General features: G+C 44.1%; 1 protein-coding gene across 2 annotated transcripts in view; it reads left to right on the top strand.

Moving 5' to 3' along the window:
• Positions 1-26,047, top strand: part of nkain4 (sodium/potassium transporting ATPase interacting 4) — a 42,448-nt gene that overhangs the window by 7,964 nt on the left and 8,437 nt on the right. For both annotated transcript variants that reach the window (XM_047611504.1, XM_047611495.1), the window contains exons 2-5: positions 7,736-7,873; positions 9,556-9,636; positions 15,779-15,979; positions 23,744-23,804. In XM_047611504.1, the coding sequence (XP_047467460.1) occupies positions 7,736-7,873; positions 9,556-9,636; positions 15,779-15,979; positions 23,744-23,804 (481 nt within the window). The remainder of the gene's footprint in view (positions 1-7,735; positions 7,874-9,555; positions 9,637-15,778; positions 15,980-23,743; positions 23,805-26,047) is intronic.

Genomic DNA, 26,047 nt, shown 5'->3' with positions numbered 1-26,047 from the left:
TCATAACATCCACTCCTGCTGCTGCATCCTTCCTCGAGACGATGCAGTAAAGTCTCAATTAACCTGTAATAATCCAAACCTCGCTGACACCTTTACAGATAAACCCGCTCAAGGCAAAGTGGTGGAAGACCACGGATAAAGGGAGGAAGCGAGATCGAGCAAGATAAGCACTTTACGAGATAACGGCCGTGTGAGGAAGTTTTTTTGCCGTCACAGGGGATGAATTTGGGTCAAGTCTCAGCAGAAGTTGCTTGAGCATGAGCTCTGCTATTGACTGTTGTGCTAAAATCCTCTAAATGTTGGCATGCCTGTTCTGTCCAGGCTGTGAATCACAAAGCAGTGAGACGGCCTTGTAGCTAAAGATGAGCAGCGGCTAGCATGAAATCCCTCCTTTAATCAAGCCTGCGTGGGTTTTTTATCCCACTATTATAAGAGTTTAATTCAAACTGACGTGTGCAACATCATGTTCGTTTCTGAGTCCCAGCCACTTCAAACCAGTTAGAAAAAAAAAACCAAATACATAAAACCCCCATGTGAAATACCCAAAACTGTTGAAACTGTTCATACTTGCACAGATGCTAATTTACACTTTGTTGTCATTACTATCCTCTTTTATCTTTATCCGCTGGGCAAACCTCACCACATCTCAGCTGTGTCACATTTAATAATCTAGAAGATCATAGGCCTTCAACAGGGGTCCGCGGAGGTACTGCAGGGGGCGTTGCAAAACCTTTGGTTGATTAGACATTTTTCTGTATTTAAAAAAAAAAAAAAAAGTAAAAAAAAAAAAGTGTGAATCCAACATATTTCAGTAAAGGGATAAATGGAGGCAGAAGACGTTATCTTTCAATCAGCATTTCACTCATTGTCTCAACAATGCACCTTTTCACACAGAGCGCCACACTAGACCTGTCAATCTAAGCTTCCTGTACACAGTAGGCCCCGCCCCATCACTGCTGAGCCAATCATGAGGCCGCATATTACACGCTGACTCTGTCAGGTTCCCTGCAATTGACGAGAGTCTATTCAGTCACCAGGTGAAATCCCAGAAGCACGCATGCAATATTAGCAGAAGAGAAGTGCACGGTATATATAGATATGTTCATGTCAGGTGTGTTTATGTTTACTGCAGTTGCACCTGTGTATTATCTGAATACCTTTATATTGAATGCAAAATGTATATTGTATGTTATAAGCACTGGGAGTTTAACATAAAACACATGTAGTAGGTAGGTGGGGGGTCCCTACTTAATCTCTCCATCAGTGTGGGGGTCCTTGACCTGAAAAACGTTGAAGACCCCTGATCTAGGTAATAGAGTGTGGGAGGCATATTTGAGCTGTTTTATTGAATTTTAGACAAAATTCTTCATGCAAGTATCTGCTCTGCCACGTGTGTAGTTTTTAAATGTGAACAAACAAATCTAAATGGAACGAGAAGTCATGTGGGATGGAAAGCTGCAAAGGAAGATCAGAGTGTCTCAGAGTGGGACATCCTTAACCCCAAATGAGGCCAGTCTGCATGAATTTAAAAAGCGAGCGCTTCCCTTGACCGAACTCCTCAAGTGAGCTAATCTGAGCTGCTCTACATTGAATTTAGATGAAAATGAATGTTGACTACAGTTGGTTCTTAAACCAGCTGTGACGGAGAGACCATTGCAAACTGTTTGTCAGGGTCCAGAAGGAGTTGGTTCAAAGCACTGACTTATTGTGTTTCTTTCAGTGGGGGTGGATTTGTGTGTTCCCAGTAGCGCTGACAGATTAGCATGTTATTAGCATTAAGAGCCCTGGACGTTCACCATGCGTCATCCCAAATAAAGAGCTATTTGGTTCAGCTTTAAGCACCCGCTTCACCAAGAACACAGCAACAACAGTTCGCCCAGTGTCTGTTTAGCGCCATAAAGTCAAGTCGCCACTTAAAGGGACTAGCCGCTGAGTGCTTCAGTGTGAAGACCATATTTCAAACTGTGAAAAAGAAAGTGGTTTATGAAGGCACCCTGCCTCTTAATCCCTCTCTCAACTGTGCTGAACCAGGCACCACCGAGGCCTATCTATCTATCCAACTCTTCACGTGCCCAATGAAAGCTACTAACAACACACACACACACACACACACACACACACACACACACCCGTCGCACACATAGTAAGACGGTCCCCATTAGTTACACGGTTACGCAAGGACCAGGCAGACACCAGAGTATAATAACTTTACCCAGGCGAGAGGTGAAAAATTGGATTGGAGAAAGTTCTTGAGAAGTGCTTTGCTGCCTGCTGGGAGTCACAGAGTAAAGACAAGTCAGGGCAAAGCATTGCACATTAAAAATAGCCAGCCAGCCCAGACTGTTCCTGTCTTTTTTTTGTTGTTGTTTGTTTATTTGGTTTTAGATTTTAGCAGAGGGCCGCTCATATTTTATGCATAGTGACACACACAGTTGAGGCTATCAAATTAGACCCTGCTCCACCAGATTGGAATAATTTATGTAATTTGAGAGAGGTGTGTGTCTGCTCGTTTTGCATTTCATTTTACTCCAAATGCAATATTGTAAATGGAAAATGATGTTGTGCAGCAGTTATTTTTCTGAACTCCTTGTACTTGTGTTACGTCTCCCGGGGAGGATTACAGCACCTAAATGTGGAACCTCTGATTTACATGGCAATGCAAGTACTTAGAAAACTGGAGTTAATGCAAGGATATTTTTAAAGGAAAATAAAGCAAGACGAAAACGCATTAAAAGAGACGAGTGTGAATCGGAAAGGTGTCAGTTAGAGGACTAGACAGGCACGCTACAGCAGTGGTCAGTTAGATATTGTCTTATCAGATTGGCCTAATTGGCTAATTTGTTTAATCAAGTCTATTTTATTCATAAAGCACATTTATGAAGCATTCAGCTAAAAAAAAAAAACATTTAAAAAAAATGACAAGAGCAGGAGTTGTCTTCATTTCACTCCCCACTTCTCCTCGGTTTCGTCCTTCAGACCGACTGCGTCTGAATCACAGTTATACACTTGAACACAGAGGAGACTGACTCATGCAGCCTAAAGTCAGACAGAATGGGCGCACGCACACACACACACACGCACACACACACACATCCTGATGACACATCCAGCAACATGTTATCAGAGGACATTTCATGGAGGACGCACACACACAGAAAGAGAATGTGATTTATGGTATCTGGAGGCTAAGGTGGAGAGCTGTGGAAATGAGAGGGCCACCAGTCACCTCGCCGCTCTCGCTCCGGGCTAGCATCAGGACCTCTCTCCGCTTTCGCACCTAACACCTCATCAGAAATGTGTCCTACTTGCGCATATCACCACGCGGAGGCAGAGCGTCGAGGCAGCCAGCCACATGTTTTGGCCTGAAATCCCAGGTGGATGCTGTAGTCAAAGCAAACTGTTTTTCATGCATTCCAGCCACTTATCTTCAGCACACATGCACGTCTAAATTGGCTCTCAAACGATGCACATCAAATGTTTTCTCTCTCTCTCTCTGTCTCTCAGATGTGTTTGCTCTGATCCTCTCATCACTCTTATGTGTAACTTACTTCCCTCTGTGCTTCATTGCATATTAAAGAAGGTGGGGGTGATTGATGTATTTTGGGGACTTTGATATTCTCTATTTTTATATTGAGGAAAGAAGGGGTTAAAAGTCTTGGTCCACTTCTCTGTTTGCATTTGAACATATACAGCTGCTAATGGCGTCCGACATGAGCTGCGTGATTGAGGCCTGTGATTCAAATCTGGTATCAGATGGCTGAAGGAAGAGGCGATTGATTGAGAGCTGGAAATAGAGATTAAAACAGTAGACTGGGAAACAAGAGAGCGAAAGATGGACGGTAGTGGAGATGCGAGAGGGGCTTGTTGCATCCTGCTGCCGTACCCAACCCCTAATTGCTCAGTATTTATGGTGGGCGGAGCGGTATGCGTGGGCACATGCTGCTACACACATACACACCCGAAACCAAAATACACACTAAGAGATTCCGCCACCCTAGAGGGAGTCATTTGTGCTCGCAGGAGTTTCTGCGGGAGGCTTTTACGGGCCGTTATGTAGCCGGCTCGCTGTTCCTGGAAGAGCATTGGTATCTTTTGATCAAATTCCACCCCACTCTCCTGTAACCTGCTTCCAATGAATTGTGGGCTAATTGTGCCATATGGGTTTTGTGCGATTGTGTGTGCGGGCCTGCATGTGTCTCTGGACGGGCAGAGGCCTTTTTGTCTTTGATTGATTGTTGTCATCTTGGCGGATTATTGAATTAGCATTCCACGTGATGGGCTTTCTGCAGCATGCATGCACACGCTCGCTCATCCCTCACGTCTGTAGACATCTTTAATTCAATGACTGGTGGAAATATTTCAGGGAGAGGGTCCATGGGTGTGTAATGAATACATCATGGCATGTGACGAATGTGTGCTGGATGGAGGGGGATAATGCTAGGATATAGTATGTCTTCTTATGCTCTGGCGTGTTAAGTTGGGAAATCGGAGAGGTCTCTCGGACTGACTCGTTCCACCACCGATTGAGCATGCTCAATCAGCTGGAAGGTGTGGGATACTTTGCAAAAACTGCAGCCAGAGGCGATCAGCCGTGACCTGACACTCTTGCTTTGATGCTCCATGGCCTTTAGACAAAATGCCTCTGATAAAACCAAACATTCTCCACTGAGCACACATCACAAAGACAACTGTCACACCAAAGCTGTTATTAATTGAATATAAAAATCTCAGAACAGCCAATTAAATGAAGAAAATGTGTAACGTTACCCCACAAGCGCTCACTCTTTTAAGATTTTTATTATTGTAATGAAAAAAGTGCACACCCAGAGAAGACCCTGAGGCGGTTTGCATTTATCTAGCCAAATAGAATAAAAGCTGTTTAATAAATTTTGTAAAGTCTTTGGATTTCTCCTTTTCCCCACCAGGATTACTAGAGGACATTCTTTAGAGCTCAACTCCACTTTCGTCAACAAGATCAAATGGGCATCCTGTGTTTTTCTTGTTATTTTCTCGCTCTGCTTTTTTTTTTCTGTCTACTCATATAATAATTAAGATGCAGAGTGGTTTGGGAGTGATTAATAACATGTAACAAGCTGAGAAGTTTGAAGGGTCAATTTGTTCTGTGACAAGGCAGAAAAAAAATAAATTTTAAATGGACAGCATTAAGCAGAAATGGTACAATCCTGACTTGTTGTCAACGGGACAAAAAGGTATGGAATTAAAAATGACAGCTTTCCCCTGTGGCGCTTTCCGGTTAAAGAGGCCTTAGCCTGTCAGCAACATACAAAAAGAGCGATACGCCTACCTGTTCTGACCAAAAGACTCACAATACATGAATGCTTACTGCTGTAAACTGGCAGCACAAAAGTGAACAAGAGGCCTAGAAGCTTTTAAAATACCCCCAGATGGACCATAATAGGTCTGCATAACCTTTAGGCAATCACTTATCATGTTGACGATGTTCTCCACCGATAAGTTCAACATTCCTTATTGTCTTTCAGGCCAAGGACCCACAAACTGATGGAGAGATTAATTAGGGACCCCCTACCTACTATATGTGTTCTAAATTAAACTCCACTCTAGTGCTATTTATAAATATACATTATTATACAAACAAAATTTTAATTTGTGGGGGAAATTTGTACACAAAAAATGTCTCATCAACCAAAGAATTTGCAAAGCCCCCTGCAGTACCCCCAAAGACCCTCTAGGTTTCCCGGACACCCTGTGATCTAAATTTAAGTGGTTACAAGTGATAAGCTTGTGTTTACTCATTACTATCATTGATCGTATAAAAATCTGCCTCTCCCACAGTTTGTCCTTGAATTTAATTTGATGCGGGTTTAATTTGTAATGTCTTCACCCGGCGATCTCTGCGCACCCTTCTGAAAGTCACAGCGCGGCAATAACTCCTCGGATGTTGTCCGTTCGAGGGGGTCGAACCTGTAAACATCCCGCCCAAATTAACTGCGGCCTGCATCTCATCTCTGCTGACGTCCCCCAGCCGCATGAGTTTTATTGAGCTCTCTAACCGTGACCCAGAGCTGACCAGAAGATGTATGACTCTTTTTGCTTTATTCATTTCCTTCAGTCCTTTTTCTATCCAGGGGATAGACAAAGGTTATTAAGAGAGAGGGCTGGGGGTCGGAGGCTCAGTCGTTCTTCTTTAGCATATGTCATTGCTGATTTTTCTGCATTTCTTTTCTAATCTCTCTTTGTTCTTGCCGTGTTTTTCATAATATCCTTCCCATCCATTTAACTTTTGTTTCCCAGACGTCACTTCACCCCTTTTGTTCTTGGGTCTGAAAGGCTTTTTTGTTTCCATTTTCCCTTCCTTCACTTTCGTATGACGAAGCTCGATTGCACGTCGCCCTTTGTTGCTTCACACCCTGTTTGGGTTATTGCGCTCGCCCTGTATGCAAAGAAGTGTTCCTTTTTAATTATCACTCTGTATTTGATCATTTCCCTCCCCTGCCTGTCACAATGCCTCATCGAGTTGCCGGTAACATTTCCATTACATTAGGAAGAGCAGCCACGCTGTGCATCGCTTCTCTCTGTGTGTGTGTGTGTGTGTGTGTGTGTGTGTGTGTGTGTGTGTGTTGTTGCATGGACATGCTCATCGGTGTGTCCCTATCAGTGCGGCAGAGAAGAGATCTCTCCCTCTCCCTCATCCATCTTCAAGCGCTCGGCTGTAAATGACATGTCAACACACAACGCAGCACACCGTTGTTTGAGAGTCACACACACAAACACACACCGGGAACTGAGTGGAATTGGATTGGCAATGGAATTTTAATTAAATGGTTTGAGCCTTGCCTTCACCCCCCTCCCCTGCCCCTCCCCAAATAGCATGCTAATTGAGTTGATGCAAAGCGAGAGTCACAGTCTTAAAGGTTCAAATTGCTTTGTTTAGTGTTTTACTGTTGCGCAAACCGCTGCACAGGAAGAAAGCGGAAGGAAAGGAGCTAGAGAATGACTCATGTGAAAAGTCCTAGCCTTAAACCACGATGGCTGTAGGACTGGAAAGAGTAAACCCGAACTGGGGAAAACTGTGGAATTTCTCTTCCTCGTGGAGGGTTTAATTTGCCCATGTGAATGTGTGTTTGCGCATTGTTTGTGAGCACATATTTTAATAAGTGCATAAGCCGACTGCAGTGGTATTATTAAGGGAGGCCCTCGCCTCCCATAAAGTTTCCCAGAGCGTTCTCATTCCTGGCAGCCACTGGCACGAAGGTTGGAAATGGTAACCTCCTCTTAAGCTCAGCTGGGGTTGAATCGATAAATCTGTCATTGTTTATTTCAGAAAACTTCTAGTCTTCACCTCCGGGCGCTCCCACTGTCAGAGGCTAAACACTCAAGCTGTTCACGTCGAGTGGCTCAATAGAGGGATTGTTGGCTAACTGCTGGGAGGTGAACGCGTATTGTCTAGAATAAACTCTTAACAGTGCATGTTGAGATGTGTTCGCTTTTAGTTATCACCCAGTTGCTGTTCATGCTGTCAGTGGCTACAGACATTACTTAACTGTTTTCATCAACGAATAACATGATCTAATTACATATTTGTATTATTTTTCTTAACTTTTAACTTTTTTATTCTGTGCAAAATGATTCTGTATGGTGGTCTATGTAGGTGGTTACTTTTACTTCTTCAAGGGTAGCTTTATCAACTGCGAAGCATTGGTTTGCAGCAGTAAATGCAGTTCTCTCTTTTTCTTTTTCCGTCTCACTCTTTCAGGTGTTGGCTTTAGAAAGACAGGTCTTTGACTTCCTGGGTTACCAGTGGGCCCCCATCCTTGCCAACTTCTTCCACATCATCATCGTCATCCTCGGCCTCTTCGGCACCATCCAGTACCGGCCGCGCTACATTGTAGTGGTGAGTATACCGATCAGCCATAACATTAAAACCACTGACAGAAATAGCGGATAATATTGACCATCTTCTGACAATTAAATGTTCTGCTGGGAAACTTTTGGGCCTGGCATTAATTCATATGGATCACCCCCACCCCATAGCAATGGCACTCCTTGATGGCAGCAGCCATCCCCAGCAGGATGCAGACAGACACGGGCACACACACAACATAAAACGTGAATAACAGCACAGTGTGTTGACCTGGCCTCCAAATTCACTAGATCCCAAACTGATCAAGTTTGGAACAACCCTGATCCACAGAGGCCCCTCCCCTCAACCAGCAGGACCCAAATGTCCGCACTAACAACGATCTATAGCCAGACACCACAGGACACCCTCAGAAGGCCGATGTTCATTCTCTGATGAGTCGCAGCTGTTTTGGAGACCTACACAATGTTAGGAAGGTGGTCATAATGTCATGCCTTTGTGCACTTCAAACTCTGTAGAGTCTATCACACAATCTTCTGGTCTCTTTGTTTTTTAGTCAAGCAGCATCACCTCACTTCGTGTTTGTGCTCCATCCCTGCACGTACTGTAGATCGGACGTGTTGTTGCCTTCCCCCTATAATTGCAAAATGTGCTGCGCTCTTTTGTGCATTGTGCGACACCCTTAAATCACTCTAATCCCCTGATAATTAGGGCTAATTAAGGGGGGGTGAGGTGTTGCGGGGAGCAGGAGGAGGGGAGCAGGGGGGTGGGATAAGGAGCTCATAAGATTTATATTCAGCCTCAAGTTTCTGGACAGAGAAGGTCATTCTTTTGAAGCACTATGCTAAACATGTGCGGCCTGTTGTTCCCCTGCTTTGTTAGAAAACACCCCCCTCACACGGGAGCGTCACCGTGCTTCGACACACTTCGGTTTTCATTTGACACCGCAACGTTCATCTGTGGCATTAAAAGCCGATTTTGTGCGGCATTAGTGGAAGCACAGATGGTGATGTTAATGACAGGAGAAGATTGGGCGAGTGTGAAAGAGATACAGAGGAGGAGAGTAAATAAAGAGAGACAAGGGAGATAGAGGAGGATAAACGGGAGGATAAAGATGAAGAAACCGGAGGAAGCAGGAATTGAAGGGGATGGGGAACGTTGGAGCTATTTTCTCATGTCAAATGGAAAATGGGAGAGTGCAAGCCAAGGGCTTTCGTGATTCAACATGTATGTTTTTGCGAATGCGCCGTCTCGCCCCTTCGCTCTTCCGCTGACATTTTAAAGACACACAATTCGCCGTGAGTCAGGCGATTTCACAACCTTCCCTGTGATGAATACCACTCAGTACCGCTCTGTGTCTGTCAGCAGTTGGCTTTCTGACTGTACAATTTTATAAATGGTTGAGTCGTGAACTTTCATTCAGTCTCAGCAGTTTAGAAAACTGAATCACCCTCTGGGCTTAAATAGACTCGCTGAACTTACTGGCATGTCTTTTTAAAAAAAAAAAAAAAAAAAAAACTCTTACACCACCATACTTACAAGTGTCTATGTCTGCATGGTGTAAGTGTAAAGAACGCGTGGGTGTGGAAGGAGACGGTCTTTATTTAGTTTTGAGGCTTTATCCATTCACCCTGCCACGTGTTCAGTAGTTGTCATATTCTATTCTGTTCATCCAGTTTCCCTGCAGCTAATCTGACTGTGTGTTTGCCCTCCAGTACACAGTATGGGCCGCGCTCTGGGTAGCCTGGAACGTCTTCATCATCTGTTTCTATCTGGATGTCGGAGGCCTGTCCAAGGTGAGACTTTCAAATTTTCTGCCTGTCATTATCTCTGAACCTTTTCTCATGCGTCTGTCAGCAGAGTCGGGCAGCTTTGTCTGCGCTATGATGAATGTTCTTTTCAGTCTAAGGTCATGGCTGCAGGCGAGTGGAGGAACAATGCCTGATTTACATTCCCGTGTCTAAGAGCTGTGCCACCTACACTGTAGCTGTCTGTAGGTGAATCATTACGGATGCAGGCTAAGCCAGTGAAATTACGCAGAAAATAGTTACTTGTGATTAATGCCCACTTCAGACTTAGTTCTTGTCAAAAAAAATGTCCTAAATCTTAGCAGAATCGATATTAAACTGTGTAAGGCACGCTGCACTTACTAACCATCCACCTGATCAAAAATGGCTTGTGAATTGAATATAACTCAAAAAGGCAAAGTGTCTTCACATGGAATTGGAATTTCATCTTGTGTTCAGCTGCAGCCTGTGTAAATCTGGGGTCAATAATGTAGACAAGACATGATGGAGTAAGTTAAAGGGTCAAGTGTCTTCTGGTCAGAGAACAGCACAACCAGACCTGACCTGACCTGACCTGAAAACCTTCTAAAACAGATGGTTGTGTCCTGCAAAAAAATGAAAAGTTGCTAAACTGTGCTGACGGCGTAGAGTTGCATGGAGTTACACACTTGAAAAGTGACCAAAACATACTTTTAAATTACTTTTAATATTGTCTTACCTCCACACACCTGGTCCATATCTAAGCAAAGTCACTGAGCATGCAGGACTGGTCTCAGATCCATTTTTTGTGAAGCTCTTTCACCACCCAGTATTGGATAATACTACAATGGCATCTTTTTTTTTTTTTTTTTTTTAACTTTTTTTGTTTTCAAATATAAACCACCCCCTCTAGGTAACTGCCCCGGTGAAGGCTACGATGGTTCTCTGGAAGCAAATAACACGTCATATTCAGCTTGTGCCAGTCATGTTTTCATTGTATTGAGCTATACCAATATGAAATGTTGTGAAATATAAAAGCATAATTGAGGTTCCTTCAGATTTAACACAACAGAACATAATTTTTGCTATAATCAGATACAGTCTTGTCCTTGTGATCAAGCCTTGGTGTGAACAAAGTGCTATTACTTGCGGTGCGTGTCGACTGTACCTAAGCCTTGGAAGTCTGGTCTTTACAAATACATCAACAGAGATGTATGCCTTGGCTTGGAAAATGTGTTTGGCTGTCGTGTTTCTGCTGACCCATGGGGGACAGTTACCTCCCTGCTGAGTTTCAAGTGGAGGCTTAAAACTTAATAGGTAAATAATCAGGAACAATCCCCCTCCTAGAGCTCTGTGCAGCACATGCACATGCACACACTTAAATCTCAGTGCACCTCCCGGGGTCCTCGAGTGCAGATTAAATGCGTAATTTATCCAGACAAAGGCAAGTGTTTGGTTTGTCACCGCTCAACAAACCTGTAATTTCATCCCACCTCTCTCCTGCCAACTCGTTTCTTACTCCGTTCACGGCTCCTTCAGCTTTAATTATTTACTCCGCTTGTTTCTTAAAGTTTGCATCTCACTTTTCGGGCGGCTTGCCCAATTGCCTGCCTGTCTGACCACTGAGAATACTGACTTCAGTGTTCATGGGACACCTGCTCAGACAGCCAAAATGATTTCCTGAAACACCTTCTAGGGCTCTGGCGACTTTGTCATTGTGTGATAGTCCTTGGCTCCATCAAGTGTGCCCATCTTTCACTGCATATGTCTGCTATATGTGTGTGCATGCGTGTGTGTTCTTGTGTGTTCCTGCATGGCTCCTGCTAGAATAATGAGGCTTGTAGGGGCCAGCTGCTTGGGGTTGGGGCTAGGCATTAACCTGACAGATGGAGCCAGCCTGGGCTCCCAGCTCTGCATATGGTGGCCAGGAGGAAAGCTGGCTAATGCAGCACAGGCAGACACACACCCCATACACACATGTGCGACCGAACCTGACACGCAGATTTCCGAGAGGACCCCAACACATTTTATGATAAAATAGAGTCAGCTAGTTCTGTCTGGCTCGCCTCAGCCGATGGTGACAGGACTGTACCGGAGGGCGAGCGTGCATGGGCGTGAGAATGGTGTGTGTGCTAGCCAGGCCCTCATAGTGAGGGGCCAGCCTGTCAGAGTCATATGCCACATGCTCCGTCACCTCCTATTGATCCCTTAACCCCCTCCCCCACAGTGTAAGGCAGACTGACAGACAGACCCCCGCTACTTTGCACACACCTCTGTTTTAAACAGTCCCCAGTCGCCCACCGCCTCTCTTTTTATTCATTCCCCCTCACACTCTGCACACAGGGGCTGCAGATATCGAGAGTTCGGCCATGTCCACACCAAGCTGTCTGAATATGAAAAAGATCCGTTCCGTCTGGCACTTCACTCTCTGTAACTATAGATTTATGTAACTTTTTATTTCAAACTTTGTAACTTTCTTTACTAATAAAACTTTAAAAAGTTATTCCTTGAATGATCTTCCATGGATTTGAAATGAAATGATACGCAGTTTGACCTGAACAAACAGACTCTTCTGCAGCGGTAGATTTAAAACCGGTCTCACTGTAAGACAATATTAGACATACGGTAGCACTCGGTTGTGATTTATAGTTTAGCCCATAGGTTTTCAACAGGGCTGCAGGGGAGTCGCAAAGTCTTTGGCTGATTACACATTTTTATATATATATATTTTTTTTTAATTTTCCCCGCAATTTTGCCCCACAATTTTGAATTTCTTTTAATACACATCAACATGAATTCAACAAACACAGAAGACGTTATCTTTCAGTCAGCACTTCGCTCATTCAGTGATATGAGAGCCATCTCAACAGCGCACCATTTCACACAGAGCATCAGTCGAGGCCTGTCAATCTAAGCCTCCTGTAGGACCTGCTGCTATCGCTGCTGAGCCAATCACGAGGCTGTATATTACATGCTGTCTCTGTCAGGTTCCCCGCAATTGGCCAAGAGCCTATTCAGTCCCCAGGTGAAACTCCAGACGGACGCTGCAATATATACCAGTTAGCTATTTTTATGTTTATGGCAGTCGCACAACCACACTACTGTTGCACATGTTTGAAATAAAAAAAATAAATGAATATTTGAACTAGTGCATTATTTGAATAGCTTAATATTGAATTGCCTGAAAAATGTTGACAGCCCCTCATTTAGCTGATAGAAAATTGACCTGCGAGAATTTGACGATTAACTTGGATTAGGATGTCACGTGTGAGCGAACTCAAAGTTTCAGTCAGTATCAGGTGTCTGACAAGAAACAGAAACATACAAATGTATTGACAGAAACAACTAAATTGCATTTTCAGACCTATTACAACTTAAGGGAAGGCAAATAAGTAATATGTGAAGATAAACTGTTTTGTTGGGGCCAGTAAGAAATTTTGCCAGTTTTTGATACCATAGCATTTCTGAACTTTTCACTCTCAATCATATGGACTTGGGAGAACAAAATATGTCTGGGAAGGTTCTCAGTCATCCAGGTCAGGTTAATCTTCAAAAAGAGTTTTGAGAAGATGCTCATCTGATGCTTCATTACTAAAACACGTTTGCAGATTAATTTGCCACAGTGTGGCCATAGTCTTTCACAGCTTCTAGTTTCTGCCCTTCTCTCACATATTTTCTTTTGGAGATGATAGCAGACCACCTTGAATACAGTCTATCCAGCTCCTGAATCGATATGCAACCATTGTGCTGGCACAGCTTGGTAGAATTCAAGTAAGACTGATCAGAAACAGAATAGTCTACACCTTCTCTGGGACTCGAGAACAATAAATCATGCAAAATAAGGCTCCAATCAATTGATTTGTAGCTTTATAGATCACATTGTGGCTCTAGTGATTCCACTAACAGGACTGTCTCTAAACATGAACTGACTTTTGCTTTCCTTGTTTTACTAGTATTCAGTAACCTTGAAACTGTGATAAGAAGGGATTGATTCGGGCTTTGGGGCGCATGGGAGCATAACAAAAACACTCTTGACAGTAAGTTGCCAAAAGCCTCTTCAGTATCGACTGTTGGTGCGCTGCAGTCACGAGTGCGGCTACAGCTTGGATAGAGATGGTTTCCCTAGCTCGCGGGATCAATCAATGGCATCTGTCAAGTCATTAGTCTTCGCAGTCCTTCCTACTGACCTTCAGCCGCCCTTGTTTTTATGACAAAATGACAGAGTGAAAGAAATAAAATAAGAGACCGGGGGTGATGACAGGTGATCAACAAGAAGAGTGGGGATGATATATCATTACGTTAATACTAAATCATGTTGTGTATTTTCCTAGTGGCCGCGCAGATGGGTCGTTGAAAGTTGTTACGACTCCGTATTATTATGTGGTCCCCATGTGCGCACGTATGTGTGAGTGGGGGTTGATAGGAATCAGAGATGTTTCCTGACAGCACTTGGCTCTGTTAATAATGCATGTCTTGTCACCGAGGGGCAGATGCGGGGTTAGATTGCTGTATTGGGGTATTGATTGGTGAGAGTGACTGTACGTCTGTATGTGTGGTCTCGCCTGGGTCTGTGCAAATTGAACATTACCAAGCTTTGCAAGATTTACATGTCTAAAATGCAGGCTATTGAAGTTGGGGAGTTATAAAATATTACTCTGAAATCGCACATCTGTTGGATTTATGCATGTCATATTATATCAGCCGTATGTGTTTTCAGTATTAAGGACGAATATGGCGTTGGTTCATCTGAATTCATGAATGTTATTAATCTAGCTTTGCAGATGTTTTTGGGTTTATTTGCCCTGATTTGAGATATCAATTTCTTAAGATGTCTACCCTCGACAAAATAGTGGAAGTAAATGATGTTTTAATTGTATTCCCTGCAGCGCTGGAAAGAAGAAGAAGAAAAAAAAAACACGAACAAAATGCACCAACATCACCCAGGGAGGATTATTTGTTCGCTAAGTAATTCCAAAACTGTCGACTGTGAAGTCTTTAAATTATCCTGAGAAGTGGACAAATTGTTTCTGAAAAGGCGCATTTCTAATTTAAATGAAATGAAACTTTTCATGCTTTAAGCATCACAAACAGAACAATTTCATTCACTTCACTTGTTAGAGGGATGGCGACGAGACTCTGAAAAATGGGCCCTCTTAAAAAAACGGCCGATGTAATTTTGTTTTCAGGTTTTTCAAAAAACACAAATAACTGAACCAAATATTGAATATATGATATTTATTATTAAAAATAATTTTGTCAAAAAAATGATTTGGGCCATTATCTTAGGAAGGTGACAACTATCTCCCTGAATAGACACCTCTTGTGATCATCCAGAATATGGCTCTTAAAAGTTCTAGTCTCATAGCTGTGGCATGGACTGTATATAAAGATGGATGAAACCACAGGATCTCACCTATAGGTTTTTCCTGACGAGTGGTTTTGAATAAGTGCTGGCTCCTGCTCTCACCATCTGGCCTCTACCTAACTCCTCGCTGATCCAAAAATGGACAACGATGTGGAGCTGAGCCATGAACGTGACGCCTAGGCAGAGGCCTCCCAGTAGACGATGCCTCTGTGTCTTAATTATGAGTAAACCGATGTGAATGTGTTTGTTTTTTCTGTGAATTTGGTCATTTTAATGTGGTGTTCCATTCACGTTTACATGTTTTGCTGAAATAGTTCACTAAGTTTTCGTCAGATAGAAGTTTTGACCACAGATTAATTCGTAGATTCACTCCAGCGAAGTCATGTTTAATGACCTTGGTGATCCATTGGTTTTTCCTCTTGCACCCCCTTGACCTCTCTGAGATACAGACTCATTAAAGAGCAGATGGTGAACATGGGATATATTATACTAAATGGGCAGGCTTAGTTTAATACTGTTGGTGTGGCATGTTTTTATGCTGGTGTTAACAATTAGCTTGAAGCAATGCTAACATGGTTAAGGCCTTGCGGAGGTTTGCTTGTAGTTGAGTGAAAAGACCTTTTGAACAACGTAACCATAAAAAAAAAAATCCAGTATGTGCTGAATCTTTCCAGGGCTAAACTCCTTTGCAACAGCTTGTCTCACAGCCTTGGTTTTCCTTTCAGTATATAAATGAATATACGTCATATTCGAGTAACAGTATCCAAGCAAAGAAGTGAATGTTTCTTCTTCTTCTCCTTCTTCCAGGACAGCGACCTGCTGACATTTAACATCTCAGCCCACCACTCTTGGTGGAGTGAACACGGCCCCGGCTGTGTCAGGAGAGAGATGCCACAAGCTCCTGGGGTCCGCACCACAGAGAGCCACTCCTACATCACGGTCATGGGGTGCCTCATGGACTACCAGTACATCGAGGTCATGCACAGCGGCACGCAGATTCTTGTTGCTGTGAGTAGCCAACAGCACCCACGTAAAAACAGCACTGACGTATTCTCGTCATATCACATGCTCTGGGACGCATGCATGCAGGAGGTGAACTTGATGGAAAGTAAAGCGATGTTTTTGTTTCCCTGCGAGCTCTTTTCTTCAGTGCAGTTCCACGATGGTTTGTTATTTTGTCAGCCTTCCTTCCTCTGCCCTGGTCGCTGAATGAAAAATTGATCTGTTGTTTTGTCTGGCCAGGGCTCGGACCTGCCAGCTGCTAACAGGTTCCTCAAACACTGGAAGGGCTGTTATTGTCCTCTTTATACAGCTTTTTATGAATACACCAGCAGCTCGCATCCTGCCAGCCCTCCCATTCGCCCACACTCAATGTGCGAGTCTCAACCTGGATGGGAGCCAGGACACTCAGAGTTCCCAGCAAACTTTGTTCTGATGTTCACATGGCACACATTAACTCATAGTAACACTTACTTACACTTTGATTCCATTGTAGCACACAACAACAAACCAGCAACTCTTTTCTCACAGTCACACCAGTGGATTTCAGAGTCACATTAGTGTTCACTTGTATCCGTAATTTACACCTGGGATTCCAGTGTGAGCCTTTAGCCTTTTAGCATTTTTCCATGATACTGTCAAAACGAGCATTTGGCTGCAACTGCATGGGAGCAGCTGCCTGGAGGAATTGGGGAATTGGTAGTAAAATCCCAGTCTCACAAGTGGCATAATTTCTCCCCACATCCTCCCTTCCCCTCACGACTAAAAGCGGAGCCGTGCTTAGGTGAATGAAGTCCTCTGAGATGTCCACTCTTGTTTTGGTTCATTTCTTTTTACCTCTTTGGTTGAAAAGAGGGCCAGAGAAAAGGGGTTTGACGGTACGAATGGAGAGGAGAGGAAGAAAGTGGGGTGTCCCTTTGTCTTTCTTAGAGGGGTTTTCAAGGTCGCCGTGAGAGGCCATTAAATATTTAGTTTGGGCTCCAAGGAGCATGTTTCATTAAGATGAAAAATGGGGATCCATTGGCCAGTAATGGATGGGTCTCTGTCATCCCACTGTTCAGATTTGTCATGAGCGAGAAGGCAGCAATTCAGACGTGAAGAGTCTGTTAAGTCCTTCCTTGTTTAGTTGCTCGCTGCTGCAGGAGGCAACGTTCGGCCAAAAAAAGTAACTTCACAATGTAAAGGCGGAGCCTGATGTGGAGGCAAACTGGGATAATGTATTATTCATTCAACGCAGAGGGGATGCTTCGCTCCTTCTCTACCCTTCTATTCTCTGATGCCTCCACTGAATCCACACAGTTCCTGTTGAGTGGCTTTGCATTTCTTACTGCTCTCATAATAATTATCTGTCAGCAGAATATCCACACGTCCCTTTTCCTCCCGTTTCATGCCTTCTCCTCCTTTTGCTGCTGTTTACCAACTTCACTTGAGGCAGAGGTTGGTTGGGAAGAAAGATGTATGAGAGAATGAGGAAAGTGGTGCAAGATGTGATATTCGGTTTACATCTGTAGACATAACTGTTACACGCTGAAGTGAGTGGTGAACGGTGTCAGGGGGCTGTCAGAGCTGCTGAGCTTCCCATAAAGCCGCCAAAGAAAGTGCTCTCACGCACACGCACGTGCAAGCACCCAGATATCATATCATTTAACGTGGGTTATTGCTGCCGGGGGCAATGCTTTTCTTCAGCTGCATCTCTATTCCCTGGAAACCTGCGTTGGGTGGAGGTTGATAACAGGAGCCCGCGTCACTCTCTCGTTCCACCTCTCCTTCCCTCTATTTTCCGGTCCTTCCCCCGCATCACAATCTCTCTGCTCAGTCTGTTTTCCTGTCTCCTCTTCCTGACCAGATCTTGCGCTGTTTGACCTTCGTGTCCATCAAATTGTCAACTTTAACGACGAAAACGCTTCTTTTTTTTTTCTCTCCCTCGCAGGCTGTCACTTTCGCTCTCGAGCTTAGATGGCTCTGTCTAGTCACTCTGCTTTCTGTGTTAGGCCGTGGCTTGTTTAACAATAGGTGCCAGGGCAATGTAGGGGATGAAAAATAGCTCCTGGCTGATTAGAGGAGTACCATCAACCGGCCTGGCTTGGGCAGACCCATATGATTACTGCTCAAGGGTGTGCAGGCCTACAGGGTCTGTTTGTTCCCACCCCCCCCCCCCCCAACCCTCCAAGAGGTCAGGGTTCTCCCTTTGGTGAGTCCATTAGTCCATGTTCTGTGTTAAAACTCTCCTGCTGAACAGCCGTCACTGGTTGTTTTTTCCCCGCCGCACTGGGGACCACCTTTGATGTGCTTCTATTTGAAGTAGAATAAATAGCTGTGCATTGTCTCGTATAATAACAGCATAAAGCACTTATGCAGTATATCAGCTCTGGCATTGCATTGTAACCGCGCTGTAAGTTTTACAGCATCAGCTTCAAAGGATTATAAAGATCCCAGGATTAAAAGACTTACGACGCTGTCGTGAGTAGTTATTAGGACTGTTGGCTGCCGCCTCAAACGTGGAGGGGAAGGAAAAGACCTCAAAAACCAGAGGAGAGCATTAGTCTCCAGTGGGCCACTGAGTATTGTGTCAGGCTACTCGCCGTACATCATAAAAACATGACTGCTCGCCATTATACTTCAAAGGCTTCCTTGGCCGAGAGCTTTAATTGTTAATCTGTATTGCAGGGAAATGGATTTTCCTTTGATTAATTTAACTAGAATATTTGGTCAAAAAGACGAGGAAAGAGAGGCAAACTAGGAACTAAAAAAAAAAAAAACATTTCCAAAAAAACATTTCTAGTGCCGTGCTTGCGTTTCCTTTTTCTTGAGTGTGTACTGGGTATTTTTACCTTCTTCTTTTCCCTTAGTTCATTAGTTTCCTGGCCCAGAGTACCCAATTTTCTCCCCTTCACTCACTCAGACTTCATGCAAAGTGTTCTTTGTGGGGCTGCGTGTAAAGAGCAAGATGTGTTTTCTTTCCTCTGACAGCTCTTGCGCGGCGTCCTGTGTGGCTGTTATGTGCAGTTGTGGAAGATGCAAATCAGCGGGGGTGTATATATATATATATACATACACACACACACACACACACACACACACACACACACACACACACACACACACACTCATAGGTACACCTGTTCAATTGCTCGTTAACACATATAGCTGATCAACCGATTAGTGGCTGCAATTCAATGTGTTTAGGCATGTAGAGGTGATCAAGACAACTTGGTAAAGTTCAAACTGAGCATCAGAACGGGGGAAGAAAGGAGATTTAAGTGACTTTGAACGTGGAGTGTTTGTTGGTGCCAGACAAGCTGGTCTGAGTGTTTCAGAAACTGCTGATCTACTGATCTACCATCTCCAGGGTTTACAGAGAATGGTCCGAAAAAAGAGAAAATATCCAGTGAGTGGCAGTTGTGTGGATGAAAATGTCTTGTTGATGTGAGAGGTCAGAGGAGAATGGGCAGACTGGTTGGAGATGATAGAAAGGCAACAGTAACTCAAATAACCATTCGTTACAACCAAGGAATGCAGAATGCCATCTCTGAACGCACAACACGTCCAACCTTGAAGAAGATGGGCTACAGCAGCAGGAAACCACACCGGGTACCACTCCTGTCAGTTAAGAACAGGAAACTGAGACTACAGTTCACACAGGCTCAACAAAATTGGACAATAGAAGATTGGAAAAACGCTGCCTGGTCTGACGAGTCTCGATTTCAGCTGTGACATTCAGATGGCAGGGTCAGAATTTGGTGTAAACAACATGAAAGCATGGATCCATCCTGCCTCGTATCAACGGTTCAGGCTGGTGGTGATGGTGTAATAGTGTGGGGGATATTTTCTTGGTACACTTTGGGCCCCTTAGTACAAACTGAGCATGGTTTAAATGCCACAGCCTACCTGAGTATTGTTGCTGACCATGTCCATCTCTTTATGATTACTGTGTACCCATCTTCTGATGACTACATCCAGCAGGATACTGTATGTGTGTATATATATATATGCACACATACAGCTTTGTGTGTTTGTGCGCACGTCTGCTCACATTTGGACGTGGGGGAGGGTAGAAAAGAACAGGTGGATGCAGCCTCTGCAGTCCCCGTCTCATCATGGTTTGTCATTAAACACGCAGCTGCCTACACACAAACACACACATCTAATTTTCTGCAGAGGAGCCTGCACCTTTTTTGTCAGGCAGAAAGTCCTGTGTAATTAACCTCCAGGACATCTGCAACCACCCCGCTCTATCCGTCCCTCTCCCGCCGTCTTCCCTCCTTCTCATCCCTCCCCTGTGATATATTTTACCTACAAATTCCTTTCATCATCGCGCGCTCGGTGAGTTTCCTCCTGACACTGAGCCCCAATCAATAGTGTGTTAATTAGCTTTTAGATCGACTCAGATATCCATCACCCCCGCACATGCGCGGCCATGTCGGTTCATGGATCGACGGCATCTCCTTATGAAAGCAGAATACTGAAATCATAGACACATACAAGGCTAAAACTATTATCTAAACGTAATGACAGTTTTATTATTTATTACTTGCTCTTTTCTATTAATTTCCAATCATTTCTCTGTGAAGTTTCTCAGTCATCCAGGTCATGGTAATTTAAAAGGCATTAAAAAAAAAAAAAGGCAACAGGACTTAAAGAGTTTTGAGAAGAAGTTTCACTTCTGAAGATGTCTTCTCAAAACTCTACACGTCCAGTTGCCTTTTTTGAAACGCCTTTTGGATTCCAATCATTTCCACTGGCTGCTCAAGATGTGTCCCCTGAGTTAAAAAGGCTAACACGATGAACTTTTTTTTTTTGTGCAGGCTCACAAAACTGCTAGCGTGCCTCTGGAAACGTAGTCTCAAATTAGTAACCTCATGACTATTGACTGATCAGGTAATTTAGCCTGAAATGGAGCGACTGAAAGGGCCTAGAGGATGTTTAGACGTAAAGGCTCTGCACGTTTGCCAAAATCATTCACTGTGGCCCTCATTCATCATGTTGCCCAGAATACCTAAGAGTGCAGGGCCGTGCGAGCTAGTGGCTATGAGTGAATGTGTGTTGTCAAAGGTGGTTATGGGTCCTTCTGGAGTGACGCATTCAGTGTAAACCTGACCTTCATTAGCCTATGCAAATACAGCCCAGCAGCTGGTCTTCTTCTCACTGACACACAAATGAATGCCAGTGCCTTTAACTTCTTCTCGGCTTCATTATCTGAGTGAAGAAATGCTAATGAAGCTGAACCATCGCAAATGCCTACTTTAGCTTAGCTCTGCAGCAGTATATACTATAGTTACCCTCCTATAAGTTATTACTCGTGCGGATGACTCTTAACTGCCTAACGACCTAAGAGACAATAAAATAAACCTTAGAGAAGCACACAGTCGGAGTTTCAGTTTCTTGCTGAACTGTGTTTTACTAAGTGACTAAACAAAAAGAAAACTGCAGAGTTCGAAGAAAGGATTAGCTTTAGTGTGGCTCATCCTTGTAGACCATCTGAGATCAAGCCACACGGGACATGCAGGGGCTTAATGAGTTTAATTAATGTGACTTTCGTTTTTTTTTTTTTTTTTAATATGATCCCTGAACTCCAGGATTGACAGGGAGGATATCAGGGAAGAAAGCTGTGAGCTGTATGTGTTGGTGTGTATGTTGCGTGAGAATGATGGAGGGAGACAGGCCTTTTATCGGCTTCATTTAAGGACACTTGATTTGGAACAGTACATAAGTGGAGTTGTCACTTGTTATTCAGGACACTGACCTATATTGCTGACCGCCTCCAGCAAAGGCTAAGGCTTTTTTTTATTTTTTTTTATTGGCTCCCTGTGCAACACTTTAAATGTATGGAGGCCATATAAAAGAACACACGAAACATTTAAGATCATCTGTAACGTGCAACGTAAGAGGAAGAAGCCAGCAGTTATGGGTTCAGAGGAGAATAGTTTTTTTCCATTCAGTATACTTCTTCATAAAATCAAGTATACAGCACGACGCAGCACTCTGGCACTATGTCGAGCTTTGTTGTAAGTTTGGCTTCCTGTATGGATGCTATACAAGCACTTTACTCATTGCTACTACACTGTGTTTTACTCTATCACTTCAACAGAGATCGGAGCTAAAAAAAAAAGTGCTTCCATGCATAGATACACTTAGCACAGGAAAAAAACGCACACAGAGACACAATGCAACCGAAAAAACAGCGTGTGCCCCCCACAGTTAACACCATCTTGTGTTTGACACTGGCTTTATACTTATGCTAATTCACCTCCATTTCACCGCCACTGTAATGGATGGGGTGAGACCAGCAATTAGGTACTAGAGAGACAAAAATCCAGTGAGAGAGAAGATTTATATATCTTATTTAGCCCACACGCAGATTGAACCATTCCCTGTTTTTTTTATAAGATGTGACACCTGCGTTTCATTCATAAATAAAACATTGAATCTACATCTGGACGCACTTCAGTAAAGGCCAGATTTATTGTCGAGATGAAAGACCTACACGCAGGTTATCTTGTTTCATTTATAATTACCTAGGACAAGTTTTAGTTTGAATGAATGTTGCAGAAATAGCTGTCATCACACAGAGCCGCTACCCTCCTGGGTTGTGTGTTTGTGAACCCAGTGTGCGAGGAGGGCAGTGTGCCCGACGCCGCTTTAATTGGCATGGCGGAGTGCCAAATGAAGGATGGATGGCTGGGTGGGTAGGGAGAGTCGCTGTGTGTGTGTTTCTGAGCCCATGACAGCCATCTGCCGGTTCCACGGGCTGTTCTCAGCACCGCGTGTTTGCCCACACATGTGTCCTCGCAGTCACACAAGCCACAACTGTATGTACACTCCAAAACCCAAGGCAACTTGGAAAGCATTGTACAGTTTTGTGTTTACACAACCAAGCCGTTACAGAGCGTCATTATCATCAATTTGAAGTGGTGTTTCTAGGCACTTGATATGTGATCCCGGTGTTCACACTCCTAAGGTTTGTTTTTGCGTATTTGGTTCTTTCGTGACTGAATTCTTCACGAGGGGGAAATCACTGACTTCCTTTTTGCGCTGGGCACCTTTAGTGCGGATGTTTAAAGGTTGTTTCCATAATTCTATGCGACCATCGAAACACGCTTGATCTGATTATTTAATCAGCCACAACATTAAAACCACTGACAGGAGAAGTAAAAAAAAAACATTGACCAACTTGCGACAATTCTGCTGAGAAACGTTTGGACCTGGCATTCATGTGCACGCTACTAAGACATGTACCACTCACCTAGACCAGACCAGGCACCCCCACCCAATAGCAACAACACTCCTTGATGGTAGCGCACACACAAAAACGGTTTAGGAACAAGTCAGAAACGTGAAAAGCAGCGCAAGTTGTCGACCCGGCCTCCAGATTCCAAACTGATCAAGTGTCTGCGTGATGATCCACAGAGCCCCCTCCCCTCAACCCACACAATCTGAAGACCCCACTAACAACATCCCATTGCCAGACACCACAACACACCCTCAGAAGACTCATGTTTATTCTCCGATGAGTCAAAACTGTTTTTGCAGACGCGAGGCAGACCTTCACCATATTAGGAGGAAGATTATAATGTTATGCCTGATCGGTGTAAGAAAGCTGGAAGTGAGCCATCTGGTATCAATTAATCAACTAATTGTTTCAGCTCTATTTCTGCTCTTGGCACAGTGTTGCATCGTTTGCCCACTGGAGGATCCAGGGGAACACACACACATCTTCTTCCTTTATTAATGAAACGCAGTCTAACCCCTCTTGTTTGCTTGTGTGTTTCACAGCTCCTGGGCTTCGTGTACGCCTGTTATGTTGTCAGCGCTATCACCGAGGAGGAGGACAGCTGTGAGTGACTGAACGCACACACACACACACACACACACACACACAGACACACTCATTCTTGAAAAGGAGTCAACAATGAGTGAATCACACCCAGACTCACTTACTCACTCAGAGGAGATTAGAAAAAAGGAGACCCATCTTTCTTCATCTCCCTCTTTTCCTGTCCCGCCCCATAGTCTCACTGCTCCAGCTCTCCCTCGTCTCCCTCCTCTTTCTTCCCCCACACCAGCTGGGGCCCGTCTCTCTCTCTCTCCTCCCCTGCAGAACCAAAGGAGCCATGTGTTCCCTCTCCACACCTCCTTCAGTCCATTCTTCCCTTTCCCTTTTACGTGTGCACTCTCTCCTCCTCGCTGTCTGTGTGGTCCCCGTTGTTGTCGTAAACCTGTTACTCGCCTCCCTTTTAATACACTCTGGATTTACTCGCTTTCTTCTCCACACGTGCCCCTTGTTTTATCCCTCCAGCTGTCGTCTCCTGTTGAGGATGCCTGTTTTCGTCCTCCAGTGTTGCACCTCCGCCGCTCTGCTGTTCGCAAACGCATGCATGCTACATACGACTTCGTGCTACCTTTGCGCACTCCGGTGTATTCCGGTCCGCGTTGAGGAGTCAGATGAGGGTCAGGTGTCAGACTGGACTTTCATTCATTCTCATTTTTGTGTCGGGCTTAAACAGGCAGAGAGTGAGGAAAGGGGTGTGGGGAAAAGACAGCGGGGGAGCATGGAGTGAGTCATGAGAGAAGCCGGAGAAACCAGAGACGGACACTGGTGATAAATGACCCAGCTGCTGTGACCTCACAGACAGGAGGTCACAGGTCCTCCTGGAGGTTAGCCGGCTGAAGGTCAGGAAACATTTGATCTAAGGGTCAGTGGCGGTCGTAAATATCTGATTAGCACGGGACATATGTTCGCATGCGTGCAAATCAACCTTTCCAAATATTTTGGTCAACGGTCTAAAAGGCAAATGGAGACAGAAGCGTGGGCTCAACAGATATTTCCTCTCTGTGACGGTTAGCTAGGAGTTTGTGGAGTTAATCATGTATAGCAATACGTATGCGTTTTAGAACGCTAATCGTCAAGAACCCAGAGTCTGACTGTGTTCCTGCCTCCCTTGTAGACACCAGAGGTCTAATTTGATTTGAAAACAGAGCAATGGACAAAGCAGAACATGCACTAATTGCATCTTAAACGGCGGCCTCTTGTAATTTCGAAGGAATTGAGACGTGGTTTCTGTGTGCGTTCCTGGGCGTCAGTGCTACAGAGGTTCTTAGGTGGTCACATACCAGAGACTCACTGGCTGTGAGTGGTTATAATCACCACCCAGCTGCCTCGCCCCTCGGTGCTGGGCAGTACCACTTAATCACCCCTAAGTAATCCTGGGAAGGCAATACCAGCTCTGTTAGAAAGATTTTAACCCTCAAAAAATGTCCCTTATCCCTTTGTTGTCCCTAACATCATTTAAAAATCATCATTACTAGAAAGAAGCAAAATATTCTTATATTCAGTCAAATTATCATGAATTAAGAAAAAAAGATCTACCAGTGAGTTAAGCTTTTTTTTTTTGCTTGACAAAAATTCTTAAAATAAGCACAAAGTTCTTGTCTCTGAACAAAATGTAAGATGTTTCTTTGATACAAGGACTTTTTGCTTTCTTGAAATTCCTTTTTTTGCAGTGCACTCAAACGACAGACCAAAAATAACAAGTTAGTTCCAAAAGAAATATTGGAGAAACATGACTTCTATTGGTTTTAATTAATTGTCAGGGACGTGCCAAAGGGAACCGCTGCTACATCAAGTGCTGGCTATTTGTTATTGTAATCAGCCCTTTGCCTGCGCGCATATTTGCTCATGCACACACAAATGCACAGACCCAACACACACACAAAAAAAGAAAAAACGGCTAAGGCACTTTTTTCTCCTCTCAGTTCCTTCTCTCATTTGATGCGTAGATTAAAGCAAGTTTCTGCACTGAGCTCCGTGCCTGTCTCAGCATCTCTCCTCCTACTCAGAACTTTTCCTTCGCTTCCCTTTCTCTCGCTTTATTTCTTCAGAAATAATCTCGTGTCAGAATCCAGTTTTTCTCTCCCCCCTTCTAACCGTCTCTGGCATTGGAACTTTAACGAGGTGCGCTTGTAAAAACTTAGAGGTCTCTGGTCACTCGTTGTGTTGGCCTCATTAATCGCCGTGCTGGTCAATAACTTCCAGAGCTGGTTGCGCCTCACTTAAAGGAAAAGGAGGCAGAGGATCCC

This window comes from Mugil cephalus, chromosome 1, assembly GCF_022458985.1.
Source record: "Mugil cephalus isolate CIBA_MC_2020 chromosome 1, CIBA_Mcephalus_1.1, whole genome shotgun sequence".
In the NCBI taxonomy this organism is placed as follows: Eukaryota; Metazoa; Chordata; class Actinopteri; order Mugiliformes; family Mugilidae; genus Mugil; species Mugil cephalus.
This window is presented reverse-complemented; position numbering and strand designations above follow the sequence as displayed.